Here is a 23,423-nt window from a genome sequence, read left to right on the forward strand (position 1 = left end):
TTCTCAGGACAACGTAATTTGTCTTTATTAAAGTCACTATATTGCATAAAAACTAGATTATAATTTAGAAATTAATAAGTATCTCACACATACAAAAAAAAAAAAAAACTAATTCGTATTCAATATTTGTACCAACTTAACATTTTAATGTTAAGAGCTTCTTGGTACAAACTAAGACTACAATTATTTAACTATCAGTAAATAAAAAACAATTACACAAATGACACATGTCTTAAGATCATTATTTGACATTACGAAATATTTGTATAACTAAGTAATACATATCTTAAATCAGTGATTTAATATAGTGTGAATAGGATTTTTCCATTAATTTGTTACACTTTGGTTCTTCACTTCCACTGTATGAAATATCAGCCGCTCTCAAATGATATTGACAGCAAACCAATGAGGGTTATTTAAGTCATTTAAACTCAAATTCTGTCGGTCTCTAACTATAGTTAACATTTAACCATGCACTCTGGTTAACTTGTCGGTACGGAGCGAGCACTCGTGAGTTCCAGAACTATAAAAGAGCCAACTAAGCCGTCGGTGACCCAGTGAACCTTCTGAGTTAACTCGGTGACCGAAAATGACGTCTCTCAAAACAAAAAAAAAAGACTATATTATTGCATAATTCATTTAATTCATTTGAAATGAAAAATAGGAAAGGCATTATTAATATAGATATATACAAAAACTATATTTTTTCAACAGAGGGAGAAAGATTGATATATAAGCAAGTGATCCTAAATCCTAATGCTTTCTCCAAGGTGAAGAGAAAGAGAGAGTTTTAGAGAGAGAAAGAGGGAGTTTTAGAGAGAGAAAGTCGTAAAAGGAGAGATAGAGAAGAGAGAGCTACGGCCAATGGGGGATTCGAGCGACTCCGTTTCGGTGGATATGGAAACAATCTCCGTCGCCGGAAAGGTTCATTTTCACTCACATTTTCCCTCACCGACACTCGCATTTTTGTAATCATTTTCAGCATACGTATATATACACTTTTATACAGTCATTGATTAATAAATGCCGTGTTTTAGGATGATATTGATAAATGTTTTTTTCCACTTCTTAATGCTTTTGGTGTGTAATTAATTTTTATCGTTGAGTTTAAAATGTTCCTTTCGACCTCAAATATATTGGAAATGATAGCATTTTCTTTGTCAGATTACTTTCTATTTTTTTCAAATGTTTCATGACTAATTTTCACCTAACTTTGAGTTGTGAAGGGAGATTGATTAAGCTACATTTTATTAATTTTATTTCATTTGCTTTAGCGTGTGAATTGAGCAAATGCTTTTTTCACCCTTTCTTTTTAAATTTTGTTGTTGCAATGCTTTTTACCTTAATGTGACTAGATATGTTTCTTACTTTTGTTATTTTGTTGTTGCAATGTTTTTCACCTTAATAGGATTTTTTGCTATTAAAGGTCTCGTTTTATCTGGCTCGTTAGAGTTTCAAATTTCAGTTTCCTTTCTCAGTTGAGTGTTGTTTTTAAGCTGCAGGATTTTTTTTTCCTGGAAGCAATATGATAACTGGCTTGGTTTGAATCATAGGATTGTCAGTTTTCTTCAGTCAAATATTTGGGTGCTTTATCTCAAGTTATGCAACTAACAACAAGGTCGATTATCATCAAGAATAATGGAATCCAAAAGACGGTGTGACTTTCAATTCATTTTGTAAACGGATTAAGTTAGTGTGAACCATTTGCTAGGTTTATTTCTTCGAGGATCATTGCACATGGGAAACTCCATTGCAATGCAAAAACATTCTTTATTTTTTTCTAACATGAGCCTTTCCATCTTCTTAGTTCTTAGTGTCGATAAAGTTTCATTTGAGGTGCGGTTAAGCCATGAACCTCATTTAAAGCTAGGTTGTCTGCTACACCTTGCTAAGTAGCTGTAGTGTAGGCGCTAAAGTGCAAAGGCGTGTGCCTCATCACCCATGGGCTGTCTTAAGAGAACAGTACTTGGCAACGAATATAGTTGTAATTTAATTGTAGAAACAATGAGCTTTTAGTTATAGGAATAGGAAATTTGATGTTAGTACTTAGTATAAAACAACTAGCTCCAAAAACATAGAACTACATGTTTTCATCTAATTAAGAATTAAATTGGGTTTCTTACTTTATCGATATAATTTTTACTTCATATATTCTGCTTAATCATTGTTATATCAGTTCTTTTGTTCAAATAGTTTTTTGGTGTTTGTAGTTATTTTTTGGTGCATTACATATATAGTGTTTAAATGTTTTATTTATTTTTTCTTCATTAGCGCGCTTTAATTTAGTGTTTCACTTAAAGCTCAACAACCTTTGGCACTTTTGTGCGCTTTTTGCTTTTAACTACCTTGCATCTCCTGAAAGTTTAGGCGGTTGGGATGCAAAACATGGCAGTATTGCTTATTTGGTAGCTAGCTTATAGCAATCATGTTTTTTTGTCCTAATCTTTCGGAAATATTTCGGTATCTAGTTTACAAGGTTCCTGAGGTTTGATGTCCTACTTTTTCCAAATATGCAATTTTGAACCTAGTTCATAAGGTCTGTTTGCTTGTTTTCCTACTTGTTTGAAATATGCTTATGATATTCCAGTTTTAATTTTTTTAAAAAGCGCAAAATTATGACCTGCTCTTAACGTATGAATTCTACACGACTTTTTATCTCTCTTTCTTAAGGCTCTTAACCTGTTTTCATTCATAAAGTACTTTAAAAAATTAGAAAGCCATCAAAAAAAGGACAGCCCGGTGCACTAAGCTCCCGCTATGCGCGGGATCCGGGAAAAGGCCGGACCACAAGAGTCTATTGTACGCTGCCTTACCCTACATTTCTGCAAGAGGTTGTTTCCACGGCTCGAACCCGTGACCTTCTGTTCACATGGCAACAACTTTACCAGTTACGCCAAATGACTCCAAAATCTACTCCTTGCCCCTAATATGCACACAACTTTACGTCACATTAACTTAGTGCTAGCAATTAGTTTTCTCTGTTAGAATATTTACGAAAATACTAATTTTTGTTAATTTTAATCCTCTAATATTCATGCAGAAATAATCTATAAATGAAAATGGATTTTGAACCCCACAAAAGGCTGTATTTTCGGTTAATCATTAACGTCTTTATGGGAAGCTCCCATTTTTACATGTTGCTAGAAGTTGGGATGTTACGTATATATATTTTAGAGAAGTCCTAAAGCAAAGTCCTGATACCAAAAATGCACATTTCAAAAGTAAGACAAAAATAGCACAACCTTTATAAATTAGATATGATTTTGCCTAAACAAATAAACCAAATGTTGAAATGTATAGAAATGAGAAGAAAATGAGAGTGTAAATTGGACCTACTAAAAAAAATAGAAGTGGAAAGAATGGAATTACCTTTAGTGCTCAGGAGCTTTGTTGTTTATAGCCTTACTTGAGTTATCTAGTTATATTATTTAGTATCATGTTTTTTTCTTATCCAGCTTATTTATCATGCTTTTGCTATTTTGCCCTCAGGAGCACCTTGTAAAAACTGGCCATGGTTCCGTCTCTGTTGTTGTTTTTGGGGACCAGGACAAGCCAGCTCTTATCACCTATCCCGACTTAGCTTTAAATTGTAAGTAAAGCCACTTTATTTTGTCATCTATACAGTTTCAATTGCTTAAGTGATAGTTTTCCTACATGTGAATACATGAATTTACATTCTTTCTTAATAATAAGTATACTTTAAATAGAAGAATCACATTATTTAGTCTGTTCCAAGCTTTCTTCTTCACTGCCAGCAGCTTAAATAGATCTGGTAGATGCTCCGTTTTGGTGAAAACTATTGGAATACTTGAATCAGGATCTATCTTTTGAAGTTTCAACATCTCAAATTTTTAGTGGCTCTTACTATATATGATGCTTTTGTGGTTCGTTTACCATCTAATACCAAATTTTATTTCTCTGTCTGCATCTATGTCATTGAACAGATATGTCCTGTTTTCAAGGAGTATTCTTTTGTCCAGAAGCATTTTCATTGCTGCTCCATAACTTCTGTATTTACCATATAAGTCCTCCTGGTCATGAGGTTTGTCACTTGGACTCACATTGATTGTGCTACAATAGAACATGAACTGTTTGGCCAATGTTTCTTCTCAAAATGTTGCTTACCCTGTATATCTGTCAAGAGTTTTTGCAGTTGGGAGCTGCTGTGATGAGTCTTGATGATCCAGTTTTATCGGTTGATGATTTGGCAGACCAGATTGCTGAGGTGCTTGATTACTTCGGGTAATTGTAATGAGCTTGCCTCTTGTCATCAGCTTAGTTTTATTATTTCAGAATATGCTGCCTCTTCGGCATGGGCTTTTAGCAACACTATGTCATTTTTGCAAGTCTATATCTTATTCTGCATTAAGCGGTCGGCAGGACGGATTTATGCAGACACTTAATACTTCATTATGATGTTAAGTGCTCTTGGCTGTTCTGTAGAATCTTCCTGATAGTTCAGCTTGTTTTAATCAGAAGATGAAGCTGATTTTTCCCCCTTTTCTTGCTTCTTCAGGCTTGGTAAAGTAATGTGTATGGGAGTAACAGCTGGAGCATATGTGCTTACCTTGTTTGCTGTAAGTTGTGTTCCTGTGGTGTGTGTATTATTTCTATTTAGCTGATTTATCTATATTTGCCTGATATAGTCATCTGACGAGGAGATTTTTACTTTTTTTTTTCCAGATAAAATATTCACGAAGGGTTATGGGTTTGATACTCATTTCCCCTTTGTGCAAAGCACCCTCTTGGACAGAATGGTTGTGCAATAAGGTGTGTTTTCAATGTTTTCTCCAATAGCTCAAGATATTTGAGGATGAATATGTCAACTATGATTCTTGCTCCTGTAAATGACCTGAAATAACGGTGTCTTACATCTTACGGTGCAATATTGGCAGGTGATGACGAATCTGCTTTACTTTTGTGGCATGTGTAGTTTGGTGAAGGAGTTATTGCTGTTGCGGTACTTTAGCAAGGTTCTTTTCTGCTCTTTTCTGCTACTTCTATACTAGTTCCTTGTAATTAGTGGAGAGTTCAACTGGGTGCTTAATAATGTGGCAGGAAGTCCGCGGCAGTGTTGAAGTTCCAGAATCAGATGTAGTTCAAGCATGCCGAAGAGTTAGTGTTTAGTTTTTTAGACTCCCGTATTTCTTGTATGATGCTTTGCAATAAAGAAGTTTGCGTACAATATTACCCAGTTGACAATATAGTCATTTGTCTGATTCTGCAAAATGTATGATTTTTATGTTGCAGTTGCTTGGTGAGCGACAGAGTCCAAATGTATTGCGGTTTCTTGAAGCTATCAATGAGTAAGTCCTCTAGCAAAAAGAAATTTTAAGGGGATCTCTGCTGTTTAGTTTACTTCTTCTCCTCATTCCTTCTTGTTGTTTGTTGCGGGAAAGAGGGGGGCAGTAGTATTCATCTTAAGTAGGTGGGTTGGGTGGTTCTCTCTCTCTCTTCTCTCTACGAAGCTGATCTAATAGGATGCTCTGTTTTCCTGCTTACAGCTTAGTATAGCGTTAGGTTGCTACTGTAGTGACAAGTAGTATTTTGGAACAACCACGTATAGGATGAAAAATCATTCTTCCAAGTCGCTTATCAATAAAAAAGAATTCATTCTTCCAAGTCTAACTTCCCATGGAGCATGCAAGCCTAAGTGATACATAGTGCCAGATACCCGTTTGGCCATAAAAAAAGGTTCCTTAATTTTTTTCGAATTTTTTCACTTTTTTCCGAAATCAGTGTTGAGTTGAATTTTCACTTTTTTCACTTGAAGTTGAATTTCAGAATTCCAAAAAGCTATTTTTCAAAATTTTCACTTCAAGACACTCACAAAAATTCAAAAACAGCTCCGAATTATATTCATGTCCAAACACAACTCTAATTTTCAAATACCATTTTCAACTTAAAATTCTTTTTTACTTTTTTTCCTGAATTTCACAATTCTTATGTCCAAATGCCCACTAAAATTCGATTTTCTGTCTAGAGAAATGGAGTTTCACTGAGGGATTTCCTTCCATGCTATGGGCCTACTTCCATGGTCAGTTCCATGTTTTGATACATATATTGAGTAAACTGTTTTATTTATCTGACAGGAGACCAGACATAACCAAAGGCCTGAGGAAACTGCAATGTCGTTCTTTAATATTTGTTGGAGAAAACTCTCCTTTCCATTCTGAAGCTCTCCATATGACTTCGAAGCTAGATAGAAGGTTCAGCGCCCTAGTTGAGGTATTCCAAACTGGTGTCCCCTTCATCATGCTCTGCTTACTCAGATATTGGAAGGTCATCGGATGATATGCAATGTCTGTATTGTTATTATTCATGAAATGTCGGTGTTATTCAGGTTCAAGCATGTGGTTCAATGGTGACTGAAGAGCAGCCAGATGCAATGTTGATTCCACTGGAATACTTTCTCATGGGATTTGGCTTTTATCGGCCGTCTAAGTGCAGTGTCAGCCCAAGAAGCCCTTTAAGTCCGACTAGCATCTCTCCGGAGCTTTTCTCACCAGAAAGTATGGGCTTGAAGTTAAAACCAATTAAAACCAGAATATCTGGAGAAGTATGATCTCAATTCCACGAGGATGGGCTCAAAGTTAAAACAAAATGATAAGTTTTTGTAAAGTATGTAAGAATACATTGAAAGTTCCATTCGATTTGAAGACAGTTTAGGAATGTGAAGTAATAGGAGGGTTGTAGATATGAGAGAAAAAAGAGTTGGAAAATAGGTGGTGGAAGAGAAACAATAAGAAAGAAGTGGTTCTCTTTTTCTTTTTTTGCTTTTTTTTTTTTGTAATTGCAATTGTTAGTCAGAAGTTTTGAATCCATCTGTACATCTTACACAATAATTATTTATGCTGATGAAAGGAATAAGAATAATTAAAAGGCAGGTGCCAGCCTTTTCTCCTCGGTATTCATACGTTCTCTTTTTGTTTCTGTCAGTACTAATTTGGTCGTTAATAGTATGCTTCCTAGATGGACAAAAGTAGGGTAGCACCATTTGGTTAAAGATGAAAAGAATTCCTAGTATTATGTTTGATGATAAAAGCGGAGAAATTCTTAAGAACAAAGTTCATCTAAAGTCATAAAAAGAATAATGTACACTAAGATATTCTTTTGTATAAGTTTTGCTGTTAATATTTTCTTATTAGGCCATCTTCAACCATTACCTCCATTTTCTGCTCCAAAATGGAGTAAAGTTACTCCAATCATTACTCTATTTTTTACTCCAAAAAAGAATATTCCATTTTATATTCTTCTCTCTTCAATATTATATTATTATTTTTTATTTAAATTTTATTTTCTTATTTCTATTAAAGAATTCTCTTTTTTTTTTTTCATATTCATCACATATAATTTAATATAAAATTATTTTATACCATAAATTTTTAAATAATATAATTTGTAAGCAAATATAATAGATTACATATATTAACGGATAATTCAAATAAAAGTGAAATCATTGAGATACAAGATAATTAAATACAGATTATATTATGGTAAAGTTCAGATTAAATATTACATAAATATTCAACTTCCACATCTAGTATGCTCCCATAAATGATCTATTAATGCATTACGAAGTGTAAAATGAGCATCTTTGTTCTTAATTTTTTTGTGTCGAGCTAAAAATTGCCCAAATCGGTGATTTTAAATTTTCATGTATTTTCAATTTTAATGTATTTTCATTTAATATATTTTTAATTTTTACTTTTCAATTTTAGCAACATCTAATATTTTATATTAGCACCTTTCAATTTTAGCAACATCTAAAATTTTATATTTGCACCATTCATTTTTTGAGATGATTATATATTTTTTGTAAAATTATAACTTATAATAAAATTAACTTATAATTTTACATAAAAATAATAAATGCACGAAAATTAATTTATCAAAATTATACGCCAAAGTTAAGATGCAAAATTAATATTATAAAGTTATTACATAAAAATAATTAGATATATATAAAGAGATAAATTAAAAGAGTTAAATAATAATAAAGTGAGGATGAATAGTAACGGAGGAGATGAATAGTGTCACTCCAAATTTGGACTAACACTATTTATCCCCATTTCGGGGGCTAAAATGGGAGAGCATTGGAGCCATATTTTGACAAAAAAAGGTTGCATTAATGAGAAATGGGGGAGGGTTGGAGATGCCCTTACTTCATAAAGAAATGATTATGGGTGGGACTAAAAATCAAATATGGATATATCTAAAATGACGATCTTAGTTTTATAAGTTAAAATTGTGAAGATTATCATCAATGTATCTAAAATTAAGAGGACAATTTTGAACTTCTAATTTCTAAACATAGTATAATGCAAAAAGTGGACTCTTATGATTTATGTAATACAATACAAAATTCTTGTTCGTATCATTGAGTTTTCGTTGCATGCATGCAATAATGCAAGTCTCTTTTTCGATAATAAGTAGAAAATCATTTCACCCGCCCGACCCACGCGATGGAGGGTCGAAAATGATTGACATAGAAATGTAATAAATGGACTAATTAGTAGCGTAATAGTCTTTCCAAAAGCAATTCCGAAATGGAATTAGACTATATACCGCTTGCCGTTTTCTTTACACGATTAATATAATTTACCTATTATAGCATGTCAGTTATAATTCTAATTAGAGTAGCGGTTATTGTATTATAATTTGGAAGAGATTTATTGCTTACAATAGAGATTTCTATAATTACATTATACTTTCTATTTTTTTTTAAATAATAATTTGCAAGTGATTTGATTGTGCAAATATTATTTTAAATTTCAATGCACAAAAACTTAAATTCTTTGAAAATTGATCACTAATAGTAATTAACACCCTGATAAAGCAAATATGAACTAGTTAAAGTGTCGGCTGTCGGCAGTGACTTAGTGAAATTATTTATTTGATTATATGTATTTTTTGTGAATTTCAGTTAGTATTTCATTTTCATACTTTGGTAGGGTATTACGCATGAGAAAAATTTAGAAAGTCTTGGAGATTTCAGGTCTTTGTATAACAATAAATATTGATGAAAGTGAAATATCGCGATGTTGGTTTATACGTCCATCACATATAATTGATAGAAATTTAAAAATAGCCAGATTTACAATTGGTAATTAAAAAATAGTCACAGTTTCAAAACTAATCGAAATTTAGTTACTTTTTATGTAAGATAAATTTGAACGAAAATACTGCTCAAAATCCGAAAAATATTCCAGCATAATATACTGGAGTTCGAATTTTTTACATGTGAACTTCCAGCATAATATACTGGAGTTCCAATATAATATACTGGATATATTATACTGGAACTTTTCGTGTGCTGTAGTTCCAGCATAATATGCTGGAAGTTCATACACAGGTACACCAATCTCTAGTATATTATGCTGGAACTTTCTGTATTGCAGCAAAATAATGGCTATTTTTTGATGACATTGCAAACACTGACTATTTTTCAATTATCAGTCCGAAAACCGGCTAGCTCGTGCTATTTTCACCATATTATTTATGCGTTATTAATGAAAAGATTATTATATAAGAAATACTTACTTTAAGGATATTTTTATCTTTAAATAATTTAATCCCCCTAATAATATATGTATTTAATTTCATAATTTATTTCTCATAAAATAGTACATAAATTAACTTAATAGAGGTATTATTTAATATCACTAATCACACGTAGGTAAACAGTAATTATTTCTTCTTATGCGACCAATCAAACGCTGCAATAGTTATATTACAATTATTTTTTCTTACGCGACTACCCAAAAATTGTATAATATTTTGTGCGAGATAGGTTTATGAAGCAATGCTACGTTTTATTACCATGTTAATTTTCGCATAAAGTAATAAGAAAAACAATAGCAACAAACAACCTGATCTTGCTCCTTTTTAAAAAAATGATATACCACATTGCTTAAAATTAAAAAAAATAAAAATATAACAGATTGCATAGCCAAAGCTAAAACAAGCAGTTTCTAAGAAGCAATTACTTGCATCCATAACTATCACCGCCCCAAATTCCCACCTTAGCATGTCGTGATGGAACCTACTCTCTAATACTAGGTAAGCTTAATATACATTGAGAATTTAGCAGAGATAATGATTTAGATATCAAATTAAACTAGTGAACTATCATAATAAAATCCAAACGGTACAACAATTACAATATTGTCTGATGTAAAGATAACAATAGAAAGGAAATAGAGGAAGGTGACTCCGAGACCTGCGAGTGTCAAGCAGGTATACCTTGAAATCTCCGAAGTAACTGGGTTCACTCACTGGCGTTCAGCACGAGCAGATGTACTTGGAATTGAGTCCAAACCATTCTGAAAAACGTTCGAAACTCATCCGAGTCCTCGGAGATCCAAATCAAACATCCACACAAGTCTAAAAATAACATATGAACTCGCTCACGCGACCAAAATAACATTTAGAACCACGAATTGGACAACAAAACACGTGAAATTCAAAAGAAAACTCGAGAATCTCTAGAATTGCAATTAAGAATCCTATCAAACTAACTCCCAATGATATCAAATTTTACAGAAAAATTTCAAATAGCAAATCAGACTTATTCCATGTCCCAAAACTAAATTCCGAACTCGATAGCCATAAAGTCAACATGTGGTCAAAACTTAGGGAAACTTCTAAACCTCAAATTGCCAACTTTCGGCAAAACAAGTCAAATCTACCTAGGGACCTCCGAATTCAATTTCGGGCATACCCCCAAGTGCAAAATCACGATACGAACCTATCGGAACCATCAAAATACCGTTCTGGAGTTATTTTTACAAAATTTAAATTTCGGTCAATATTTTCTACTTAAGCTTCTAAACCAAGAACCAAAGGGTTCAAATCAACCCAAAATCTTTCTGGAACGAAACTAACCAACCCGACAAGTCATAAACCCACAAATACATATGTGTGAAGCATCAGAAGGTAAAACGGGGCTTAAAATACACAAAATGACCGGTCAGGTCTTTATATTCTCCCTCTCTTAAAACAAACGTTCGTCCTCAAATGTGCATAAAGACATATCTGAAGTGACGAAAAGATGATGATAACGATTTTGTATGTCGTGCTCAGTCTCCCAGTTCGCCTCCTCGACCGGTTGACCTCTCCATTGAACCTTCACTAAAGCAATATTTTTTGACCTCAACTTTCGGACCCGCCTGTAAAATATAGCCACCGGCTCCTCATCATAAGTCAAATTTTTATCCAATTGGACCTAGTTGAAGTCTAATACATATAACAGATTACCATAATACTTCCGGAACATAGAAATATGGAACACCACTTGAATTGCCGATAAGCTGGGTGGCAATACAAATCTGTAGGTCACCTCGCCAACTCTCTCAAGGATCTCAAAAGGACCAATATACCTAGGGCTCAACTTGCCCCTCTTTCCGAACCTCATCACACCCTTCATGGGAAACTCCAAGAAAAAACCTTTCTCTGACCATAAATGCTACATCACTAACCCTCCGATCAGCATAACTCCCCTAGATTGTGCTGTACGAAACCGATCCTGAATCAACTTGACTTTTTCTAAGGCATCCCAAACCAAATTAGTGCCCAACAACCTAGCCTCTCCCGGCTCAAATCAACCAACTGGAGAACAACACCGCTTCCCATAGAAGGCCTCATAAGGAGCTATCTGAATACTCGACTGGTAGCTGTAGTTGTAGGCGAACTCTACAAGCGGTAGAAACTGATCCCATGAACCTTTGAAATCCATAACACATGCACGTAGCATATTCTCCAAGATCTGAATAGTGCGCCCGGACTGCCCGTCCGTCTGGGGGTGAAATGTCGTGCTCAGCTCGACTTGTGTGCCTAACTCACGCTGCACAACTCTCCAGAAATACGATGTGAGTTACGTGCCTCGATCAGAGATAATAGACACCGACACACCATGAAGATGAATAAACTCACGGATATAGATCTGAGCCAACTTCTTTGAAGAATAGGTAGTTACAACCGCAACGAAGTGGGCAAACTTGGTTAGTCTATCCATAATAACCCATACTGCATCAAATTTATTCAAAGTCCATGGGAGTCCGACAACAAAATCCATGGTAATACGCTCCCACTTCCACTCGGGAATCTCAAGTCTCTCAAGAAAACGCCCGGCCTCTGATGCTCGTACTTCACCTGCTGACAGTTCAAACACCGAACCACATACTCTACTACATCTTTAGTCATTCTTCTCCACCAATAATGTTGCCTCAAATCCTGATACATCTTAGCGGCACCTGGATGAATGGAATACTGCAAACTGTGGGCCTCCTCGAGAATCAACTCATGTAACCCATACACATTGGGCACACATATCCGGCCCTGAATCCGCAATTCCCCATCATCTCGAATAGAAACCTCCTTGGCATCGCCGTGCTGCACTGTGTCCTTAAGGACAAGTAAATGAGGGACATCATATTGACGAGCTCTGATGCGCTCATACAAAGAAGACCGAGAAACCACGCAAGCAAGAATGTGGTTAGGCTCCGAAACATCTAATCTCACAGACTGATTGGCCAAAGCCTAAACATCTATGGCAAATGGCCTCTATACTGCAGGTAAATATGCCAAACTGCCTATACTTCCCGCCTTCCTACTCAGTGCATCGGCCACTACTTTGGCCTTCTCTGGATGATATAGTATGGTGATATCATAGTCTTTCAACAGATCTAGCCATCTCCGTTATCGCAAATTAAGGTCCTTCGGCTTGAACATATGTTGGAGACTCTAATGGTAGGTATAGATATCACATGGAATGTCGTAAAGATAGTTCCTCCAAATCTTCAATGCGCGAACAATGGCTGCCAACTCTAAGTCATGCACAAGGTAATTTTTCTTATGAACCTTCAACTGCCAAGACGCGTAGGCAATTACCCTTTCGTCTTGTATCAACACCGCGCCAAGCCCAATATGTGACACATCATAATACATAGTGTAAGACCTCGAACTTTTAGGCAACACCAACACTGGGGCCGTAGTCAATGCAGTCTTGAGCTTCTGAAAGCTTACCTCATACTCGTCGGACAATCTGAAAGGGGCAGCCTTCTGGGTCAATCTAGTCAAAGGTACAATAACGGACGAGAAACCCTCTACAAAGAGACGATAATATTCGGTCAAATCACGAAAACTATAGATCTCAGTAACCGAAGACGGTCTTGACCAACTCTGAGCTGCCTCAATCTTCTTCAGATCCACCTTGATCTTCTCATTAGACACCACGTGACCAAAAATGCCACCAAATCAAGTCAAAACTCACACTTAGAGAATTTTGCATATACAACCAGACCTCTCTATAACATCATCCCTATATAATAGCCATTCACTATAAAAGCAGAGTTTTTCTTAGAATCGAATATTATATTATGATATAATATATGTCCTCTATAACAATACTTCACTATAGCAGCCAAAAAAAATTGGAACAAACGAGGCTGTTATAGAGAGGTTTGACTGTAACTTCTTCCACCTCAAGGTCTGGAGCACAATCCTCAAGTGCTGCTCATGATCTTCCCGGCTATGAGAATACACCAAAATGTCGTCAATGAACACGATGGTGAAAGAGCCAAGATATGGCTGGAACACACTATTCATCAAGTGCATAAATGCTGCTAGGGCGTTGGTCAGACCAAATGACATCACCAATTATTCATAGTGACCATACCGAGTTCTGAAAGCATTCTTCGAGATATCTGAATCCTGAATCTTCAACTGATGATATCCTGACTTCAAATCAATCTTCGAGAACAATCTAGCACCCTCAAGTTGATCAAATAAGTTATCAATATGCGGTAGTGGGTACCTGTTCTTGACTGTAACTTTGTTCAGCTGCCTGTATTTAATACACATCCTCATAGAGTTGTCTTTCTTCTTTACAAATAAAATTGGAGCACCCCAAGGCGAGACACTTGGTTGGAGGAAACTCTTATCAAGCAACTCCTGAAGTTGTTCCTTTAATTCCTTCAACTCCACTGGTGCCATACGATATGGCGGAATAGAAATAGGCTGAGTGCCTAGCACCATGTTAATACCAAAATCGATATCCCTAATCGGACGGCATGCTCGGTAGGTCTGCTGGGAACACATATGGAAAATCTCTCACTATTGGAACTGACTCAACGGTAGAAGTATCAATATTAACATCCCTCACAAAGACTAGATACGCTTCACACCCCTTCTCAATCATTCGTTGTGCCTTCAGAAAGGACACAACTCTGCTAGGAATATAATGCAATGTACCCCTCCACTCCAATCGAAGCAAATCTGGCATAACCAATATCGCAGTCTTGGCATGACAGTACAGAATATCATGATAGGGCGACAACCAGTCCATGCCTAAGATCACGTTAAAGTCTACCATACTGAGTAGCAATAGATCAACTCTGGTCTCATAACCACCAATATCGGCTAATAACGATTGATAAATACGGTGTACAACAATAGAATCACTCACAGGCGTGGACACATATACAAGAGCACTCAAAGAATCACGAGATATATCCAAATACGGGGCAAAGTAAGATGACACATATGATTAAGTGGAACCCGGATCAAATAAGACAGATGCATCCCTATGACAGACCGAAATAATACGTGTGATAAAAACGTCCGATGCAATCGCCTCTGTCCTACCAGAAAAAGCATAGAAACGAGCCTGGCCTCCCCCTCTAGGGCGACCTCTGTCCGCCTGACCTCCACCCATAGCTGGTGGCGCAGGTGGAGTGGCAACTGGAGTAGTAACTATCACTACAACAAAAATAGCTTTTACCGGCTATTATTTAACGGCAATAGACTTATTGCCAGTATATTATTCCTAAAATTGAAATGTTCGCGGCAGATCAATATTTGCCAGGAAAAATTACTCTTTTACTGGCAAGTTAAAGGAATGGGGGCTGCAGTTCTGCAATTGAAAACTATTTTCACTATTTAATCTTTCCCTCCCATTCATCACCCATTCCCTCTAAATATTTTTCATGTAAATTGAATATATTCAATTAAAGAAAAATAATAGACATCAGAAATAAGCAAAAGGTCTTTCATCTATCTCTCACCATCGCCGTTGCCAAACTCATCTTCCTCCGACCGTCGCCGACCACCTTTCCCTAGTAACCTCACTCATCTCTCTCTCTCTGTATATATATATATATATATCTTTTGGTATTATGGGTTTGATTTAGGGGTGGCTAGTGGGCCGGTTAGGATCGAGACCAGCCCAGGACCACAAGCCCACATGGGCGGTGGGCCTAAACGGTCCTAACCGGATAGGACCGGGACCGTGGGGGTGGTGGGCCGGGTAGTGGGCCGGTCTCATAGGGGAGGCCCGCGAGACCGGGACCGGCTCAGAAGTGGGCTGGTTCAAGCGGTCCTAAACGGGCCCAACGGATAATTTTTTTTTAAAAAAAATTGACCGTTTGGCCATTTAAAACTAGCCGTTTGGTCTGCCAAAATAGTCGTTGGCTATTTTAACACCCTAAATTTTGTTTTTACCCCAAACTTTTTATAATTATACTTTTTCCCTATTTTCAACTATAAATACCCCCTCATTCTTTTATTTTTCTCACAAAATCATTAATCTCTCTCAATCTCTCTCTAATATTCTTCTATAATTGCTTACTTAATTGTTACAATTTGTGCAAAATTGTGAAGTTGGTGAATTGAAATCATCAAGTCTTCAACGATAATTATTTTTCAACAAGTTGTTCGTCAATTCGGTAAACTCGTTCCAACTCTTAAGTTTTAATATTATAGTTTTGTTTGTTTTATTTACTTTGCTTGATTACTTAAGATGGCTTATTCCCTAAAAAAGATATTTAGTAAAAATAAGGAAAAATCCAAGAGTGGTGAATCTAGTGGCCAATCCGTTCCTCCTCCACTTCCCTCGGCTCCTCGACCGAAACCTGTTACCCGTCCTACACCTGCTATTCTTGATAGCGATAATAGTTTATTACAATTTACCGAGAGTCAATTTTGCCATAATATTGCACCCGGTGAACAATTAAACCATGAATATATGAATGCTCTTTATGGTAATCCAATTATTGATGAAAATGATGATGAAGAAATAGATTTTGATGAAACGCAACCGGATGACGATACACCCACTAGTCCTGTTCCTGAAGTTAACCCAACTAATAATAATCCAAATGATCCCCCGTCTGACCCTCCTGTTACTGCCCCTACTTTTTCTAGACAACCTTCTAAACGGGCAGAAACATCTCTTGTTTGGCCATTTTTTACTCAACTAAGAGAAAAAAATAGGGTTAAGTGTAAAATTTGTGGCAAAAAGTTAGTTTTTAAATATGTTGGAAGTCTGGAAGTCGGGAGGGGGAGAGTTTGACTAGACACATATTGCTACACCCTCAAGATAAAGCTAGATATTTTCGTATGAAAGCTTTGGCCGAGGGGACAAGTGCACCTAGTCAGGCTGACCTTAGTTCCGGGTCAAATCAATTTCAACCGGGAATTAACACTATTACCGGTGGTATTTTATATTATGATCCAAATAAAGATCGGGAAGAATTAGCAAAAATGGTTACTGTTATGTGCTTACCCTATAGTTTTCCTTCTAACCCTCACTTTGTGCATTATATTAGAAAAGTTTATAATCCTACTTATAAAGGTTTTCCTCGCACAACCGTAAAGAGTGATATTTATAAATATAAACATGAATATGAACAATATTTGCGCTATTTATTTACTCATATAAATTATCGTGTTGCTATTACAACTGATATTGGTAGAAGTGGTAATGACTGTGATTACCTTACTGTTACCAGTCATTGGATTGATGAGGATTGGATAATGCAAAAGCTCATTATTGCTTATAGAATAATTAATTCACGTCACACAGGGCAGTTTAATTCTAGCACGATTACGAATATTTGTAGATATTTTTGTATTAGTGATAAAATAATGTCAGTTTCAATGGATAATGCTACTAGTAACACAAATGTTGTAGCCTTGCTTACCACTACACTAAGTCCTGCATTTAGTAACATTTTTCATGTTAGATGTATTTATCATATTTACCATTTAATTGTGGGTGATGGTATGCGAATTTTAAATGTTGAAATTGAAAAGATTAAAATGACTCTTAATTGGCTTTTTTATTCAAACCGTAGAAGTAGACTTAGAGAATATTTTAAAAGATGCGATGAATTTGGCCTAAGAGAAAGAAAGGTTCCTAAACCTTGTCCAACTAGATGGAATTACATGTATGAAAGTTTAGTTATTGCATATAAATATAGAAACCCCATAAACTCAACGTTTAATGCTCATGTAAGTGATGATGATGAGCACCTTACAAATGCAGATTGGGCTAATATTAAAATGCTTGTAGATTTTTTAGAAAAATTTCATATTGCTACAAATGAATTTTATGGGCAATATTATCCTACTATTTCTAACTGTTTAGTTTATATTGTAGAACTTGCTAATTTGTTTGATCATTTTTCAGAGGGTGGAGAAATTTATCAACTTGCTATTTATTCCATGAGAAAAAAATTTAAAAAATATTGTTTCTCTATTCCCCCTATTTATGGTGTTGCTGTATTGTTAAATCCTACTATGAAATTAGGAGGTCCTCAATTTTGGTATGAAACTGTTTATAATGGTTTAGCACTTGAAGATGAGGAGTTCTCTACACTTGCGGACGCAATAGCCTCAATTAAAATAAATGTTCAAACTATTTATAATGCTTATCAAGTTGCATTAGATCATGCTAGACCAAATGTTCTAACTTATTCTTCTTCTAGTTCTCAATCATCTAAAAGAACTGCGGGAGTAAGAGCACTTAGTGCTTGGGCAGGGTTCAGGGGTTCTCAAGGTTTTAGTACTAGTGATTTTTCACAACTAAATGAGCTTGAAGTTTATTTGTCACAGGGAATTGAAGAAGTGAATCCCGACGGCTCCTTTAATATTTTGGAATGGTGGAAGGATAAAGAACTATTCAAGCTTCAACAGTGGCATCAGAGAGCGCTTTCAGTCAAGCAAGACTTCAACTCGGTGATTATAGAGCGTCTATGAGGGAGAGCTTGGAAAAATCAGTACTTTTCAGAGATTGGATCCGTTCGGAAAGAAGAAACTTTGGACTTGCTGAATCACAACCAGAGGTAGGCGAAGCTTATGAAGAAATGCTAGCTGAACTTGCGGAGGATGATGCTTCGCCTGGAAGCGGTGATGACCAAGCTTTATTTTCGCCACCACCAACGGAAATTCCTCCGGACCTTGAAGGATTTATGAAATTTGTAAGAGATACCATGTAAATTAATATGTAACTTGTATTTTGGCACATCTTGATTAGTTTCTTTTTCTTCTCAATGGTGGTATTAGCACCTTGTTGTGCTCATTCCATAGGGGGGAGGAAGACTAAGAAAGATATTTTTATAATTTTTTAATGCTATAATAAAAATATAACGCATTGCTTTGAATATCTCTTTACAATATTTTTGTCTTTTTATATACCTTAAGCTATACATATAGTATAATATAGTATATACTATACTCTCTCTCTCTCTCTCTCTCTCTCTCTCTATATATATATATATATATATATATATATATATATATATATATATATAAAGCCATATTCGATAGTATACATCTTACGATATACTATATATACATCTTAATATAGTAAGATGTATATTTAGTATATATAGTATAGTATAGTATATATATAGTATAGTATAGTTATCTATCTATCTATCTATCTATATATATATATACTAAATATACATCTTACTATATTAAGATGTATATATAATATATCGTAAGATGTATGTCTTATATACTATGTATATACTATGTATACGATATACTATATATACATCTTAATATAGCAAGATGTATATATGGTGTGTGTGTGTGTGTATATATATATATATATCTTAATATAGTAAGATGTATATTTAGTATATATATATATATATATATATTTAGTGTATATATATAAGCCATATTCGATAGTATATAAATGTATCTTAAGATGTATATATAGTATATAAATCGAATATTAATGTATAAATCTTAAGATGTATATAAAGTAAATCGAATATAGCTTATATATCTTAAGATGTATATATAGTATAGTATATATATTATAACGCATTACTTTGAATATCTCTTTACAATATTTTTGTCTTTAAATTTGAATTAAAAAGTTTAGGTGACAATTCTATAATATAATTTACTAGGAATTGCCTTAGATATTTTTATTACCATTTTTTTTCTCTAACTTGTATAAAAATAATTTAAAAAATAGAAAGTTTTCGCTGAGCCCACTTGAGCCCGCTTAGGACCGTTTGGGCCCGCTTAGGTCCGGGATCGGCCCACTTAACACGGGACCGCTAGTTCGTGGTCCCGGTCTCGGACCGGTTCCAACGAGAAGCCCGCGAAGCCCGGGACCGCTTAGGGCCGGCCCACTTAGGACCGGACCACATAGGACCGGGCCCGCGAAGCCCACTTAGGACCGGGCCCCGGCCCACATGCCACCCCTAGTTTGATTAGATAAGATTTGATGGAGTATGTGAAAAAAACTTGTAGAAGGGAATTAGAATAAGTTTAAAGGAATTCTGGGTTGATTAGATGTGGAAAAAGTTATAGGTTAATCATTTGAAACCTAATATTAGTGTAGTGGAGGAAGGAGGCGGTGACCTGGTTGAGTATATATAAAACTAGGTCTTTGCAATGTGTTAATGTGACATTTTATTTTTCTGAAAATTTTAGTTTTTGAAAGATCTAATTATTGTGGCTTGATGGTTCCACATTCTTCAGAATAGGGTAATAAATTTGGAGTCAAGAAGGGTGTTTCAAGAGGTTTTTCGTTAAAGTAGAAAGAAGGAATCAAACTAAAAAGTAATTTAGAGATATTCTTTTTAAATAATGGATTTATTGAATTGTAAGATTCTACGGTAAGTACAATTAATTTTGATTTTCAAGCGTGAATTCTTTTTAGATGTCGTAAACAATAGAGGTTTGAAAGCATTAGCCCCAAGATTTAGTATGAAAAGGCATTAGTTTATAGAAGCTAAAATCAGGAAACTGCAACTTTTGTTCATACGTTAAGTTTTTTCTTGACTGTTGCTCTGCAAAATACTTCATTATTTATTTTTGAAATCCGCAATGCATATGGATTCTTTCCCGCTACATTATTTATTTTTTAATCACAGGTGGTGTCCGGTGGTTACAGTACATTTAATTACTTCCTGCTATTTTCTGGTGACTTTCTCAACTTAGAAGGCCTTTGGCTTCCGTTCCGTAGAGTGATAAGAAATTTTGTGGCTCATTTTTCTTTTCCAAAGCAACTTGTCTCGCTCTTTCTCAATGATACACATTTTTATGTGCAATTTTAAAATAAGCGCTCAAATTTCAAATATTTGTCGTTTTGCCTTTTTATCTTATGAGAATTACATACTTTGTTGCTTAATCTCATTCTTATGGTGGTCTATTTTTCTTTAATAATTTTTTTGAAGTGAAGAGGAAGACTTTCAAGTTGCATAGCTAAGAAAGATTTTTCTTTTTATTGTAAAGGTAAGTCATCGATACCGTAAATAATCCCTCATTTTTCTACATAATTTTTAAGCCTAACTCAATTTTTCTTCTAATCTGTTAAAGCAAAAGCTAGCAAGCAACATCACATTTTAGAGATATTATGTGGTTGGGAAAGTTTGGCTATGGAGGTTTTCAAGCGAACATGAAGAACATATACTCTATCACTCTTGTATTAGATATTTAAACATCATAGACTTAACATGCCACCTGAAAAGCTAAAAACTTGTTATGCGGTGCTACATTAGAGGGCATATCAGACAAAGCTATTGAAGTTGAGAACCAAAAGCATGGAGATTTCTTGCGCCCGGTAATACTTGTCACGACCTAATTTCTCCTATAGGCTGTGATGGCGCCCAACGTTGCCGCTAGGCAAGCCAACGGTGAACTAACCATGTATTTTTTTAAATTTTTTTTTTTACAATTTCAAAGTAGTTGATTTTTATTTATTAAGTAAATGAGAAGTGAAAAATTTGATAAAGTAAAGTGCAAACTAATAAAAGAGCAAGTATAGTGAAATAAATACTCAAAAGCCATCAAGTGTCTACTAGCACGTTTCCAAGACCCAGTGTCACAAGTGTATGAACAACTAGTATAATATACAAAACACCTATACTACTGTCTGAAATGAGATAGACAGAAAGTAAATACAAAAGAGAGAGACTGCGGGTGTTACAGAACGGACTCAGAGAGCAACTCACCACTATGCCTCAGGATAACGGGGGTGTGCGCCTGAGTGAACACCAGGTGCACCTGCCTCAGATCCTGCACGATTAGTGCAGAAGTGTAGCGTGAGTACATAAACAACATGTACCTAGTAAGTATCCAGTCTAACCTCGAATAAGTAGTGACGAGGGGTCGACATCGACACTTACTATGGGCCAACAATAAAATATAAAAATTCTAAATAGGCATAGAATATGTGAATAATAATAATAACATAATAGCAAGAAACGAATAAATAATTCTTTAACTGATAATAAATTTCAAAAATCTCCAACTAACACATACTAGCTCCAAATCAATTTCGGGCCAATAAATAAATTATAACCTCTCAATCCATGAAAATAATATCAAGTGTATTCGGGCTCCAAGCATTAACACGCATGATTTATGTCGAGGTCATACGACCCGATCCAGAATAATGTATACATTGCCGAGGGTCGAGCGATATGAACCATAGATGCATCTATTATAGTGCCGAGACGTTTGGCCCGCTCCACAAGAAGATATAATACTCTACGAACATCCGATTTAAAAGTTATCAGAAGACTAATACACAAGGAAGCACAATTTCTATTAACGGTCAAATAACCCGCCAAAACTCAAAGTAAGTGAAATTCAGCCTTTACGAATCTTTTATCAAGTTTTAATATAATTTAGGCACTTAAATTAACAAGTAGAGTGCAAACAATACAAGTATTTCATAATTTGGATCCTAAAACTACCCGGACTTAAGCATGATTAGTAGTTACACACGGACTCTTGTCACCTCGTGCGTACGTAGCCCCCACAATTAGAAGTAAATAGTAATTTAAAATACCTATGGGGTAAATTTCCTCTTACAAGGTTAGGCAAGAGACTTACCTCGTCTCAAAGCTCACTTCCCGGCCCACGAATTCACTCTAAAGTCTTAACTTGATGCCGAACAATCCAAAGCTAGCCAAATATTATATAAATTAATCAATATACGCTCACAAGTTCATAATTTAGCTATAAGAGTAATTACCTAACCCAAAATTGAAAGATTCCTAAAATTCACCCCTGGGCCCACGTGCCGGATTCCAGAAATATTCGTAGATAAATATTATCCATAACCTCACGAACTCAAATATATTATTTCTACCCAATTCCATGATCATTTTCATGGTTAAATCTCATTTTTATCAAAACCTAGGTTTTTCAACTAAACCCATAATTTCTCCAATTTATATGTTAAGAATCTACCCAAAAATACATGTATTAAACTCATATTGTTTAGAAATTACTTACTTCAAAGTGCTAGGCGAAAACCCCTCTCCAAAGAGCTCTAAAATCGCCCAACAAGTAAATGAAATGAGCCAAAAAGCCTAAGTAACGATATTAAATGGACCTCACTGCCCCGACGATTTTCGCTTCTGCGGACCTTAGGTCGCACCTGCGACGCTGCACCTGCGGAAAATCCATCGCAGGTGCGGTCCTCGCCCAGATTGACCAAGTCCGCTTTTGTGGCAAATCATGCGCGCCTGCGCATCTGCTTTTGCGGAGATGGTCCGCATCTGCGCACACGCTCCTGCGGATAGTCGCCCGCTCCTGCGAACCCAGGCTTCCTTGGCCTAGCTCGCACCTGCGACCATCTTCCTCGCACCTGCGAGCTTACAGGTGCAGTAAGCTCTCCGCTTCTGTGACCACTGGAAAGCCTGCTCGAGGCCGCTTCTGCGATCGATTGGCCGTTACTGCGAGGTCCCACCTGCGGCCAAAACCTCACAGGTGCGAACGCACCAGAGCTGGAGCACCAGCAGCTCCCCCAAGTCCAAATTCCGAGTCCGATTCCAATCCGTTTTGCATCCGGGACCCTGTCCAATTACACTCACACGTCCAGCAACATAATACGTACCCGCTCGCGCGATCGAAATACCAAAATAATATCTAGAAATACGAATCGGATGCCAAAACGCATGAATCGAATTATGAAACTTAAAAACTTCTAGAAACACTTATGCGCGTCCGATTCCTATCAAATCAACTCGGAATGACGCTAAATTTAGCATGCAAGTCATAAATCACCATACGGAACTATTCCCAGGCTCAAAATCTTAAACAGACCTCGATAACACTAAAACCTACTCCAAACCAAACTTAAAGAACTTGAAAAACCTTCA

General features: G+C 35.7%; 1 protein-coding gene across 4 annotated transcripts; it reads left to right on the forward strand.

The window, feature by feature from the left end:
* The first annotated feature begins 650 nt into the window (after nucleotides 1-650).
* LOC104092579 (protein NDL2) lies at nucleotides 651-6,910 on the forward strand. Of its 4 annotated transcripts, none has more exons than XM_009598208.4 (11): nucleotides 651-924; nucleotides 3,490-3,589; nucleotides 3,945-4,042; nucleotides 4,154-4,242; nucleotides 4,517-4,577; nucleotides 4,684-4,770; nucleotides 4,896-4,973; nucleotides 5,059-5,115; nucleotides 5,251-5,306; nucleotides 6,093-6,228; nucleotides 6,344-6,910. In XM_009598208.4, the coding sequence occupies exons 1-11, from the start codon at nucleotides 865-867 to the stop codon at nucleotides 6,563-6,565; spliced, it is 1,044 nt and encodes a 347-aa protein (XP_009596503.1). In that variant the 5' UTR covers nucleotides 651-864; the 3' UTR covers nucleotides 6,566-6,910. The 4 variants fall into 4 exon arrangements, with proteins under 4 accessions (XP_009596503.1, XP_070038627.1, XP_070038628.1 ...); XM_070182526.1 differs by having other exon boundaries at nucleotides 739-924; nucleotides 4,145-4,242; XM_070182527.1 differs by lacking the exon at nucleotides 651-924 and adding an exon at nucleotides 1,500-1,655 and having other exon boundaries at nucleotides 4,145-4,242.
* The last annotated feature ends 16,513 nt before the right edge of the window (nucleotides 6,911-23,423 follow it).

The sequence above is a fragment of the Nicotiana tomentosiformis genome, chromosome 8 (genome assembly GCF_000390325.3).
Source record: "Nicotiana tomentosiformis chromosome 8, ASM39032v3, whole genome shotgun sequence".
Taxonomy (NCBI): Eukaryota; Viridiplantae; Streptophyta; class Magnoliopsida; order Solanales; family Solanaceae; genus Nicotiana; species Nicotiana tomentosiformis.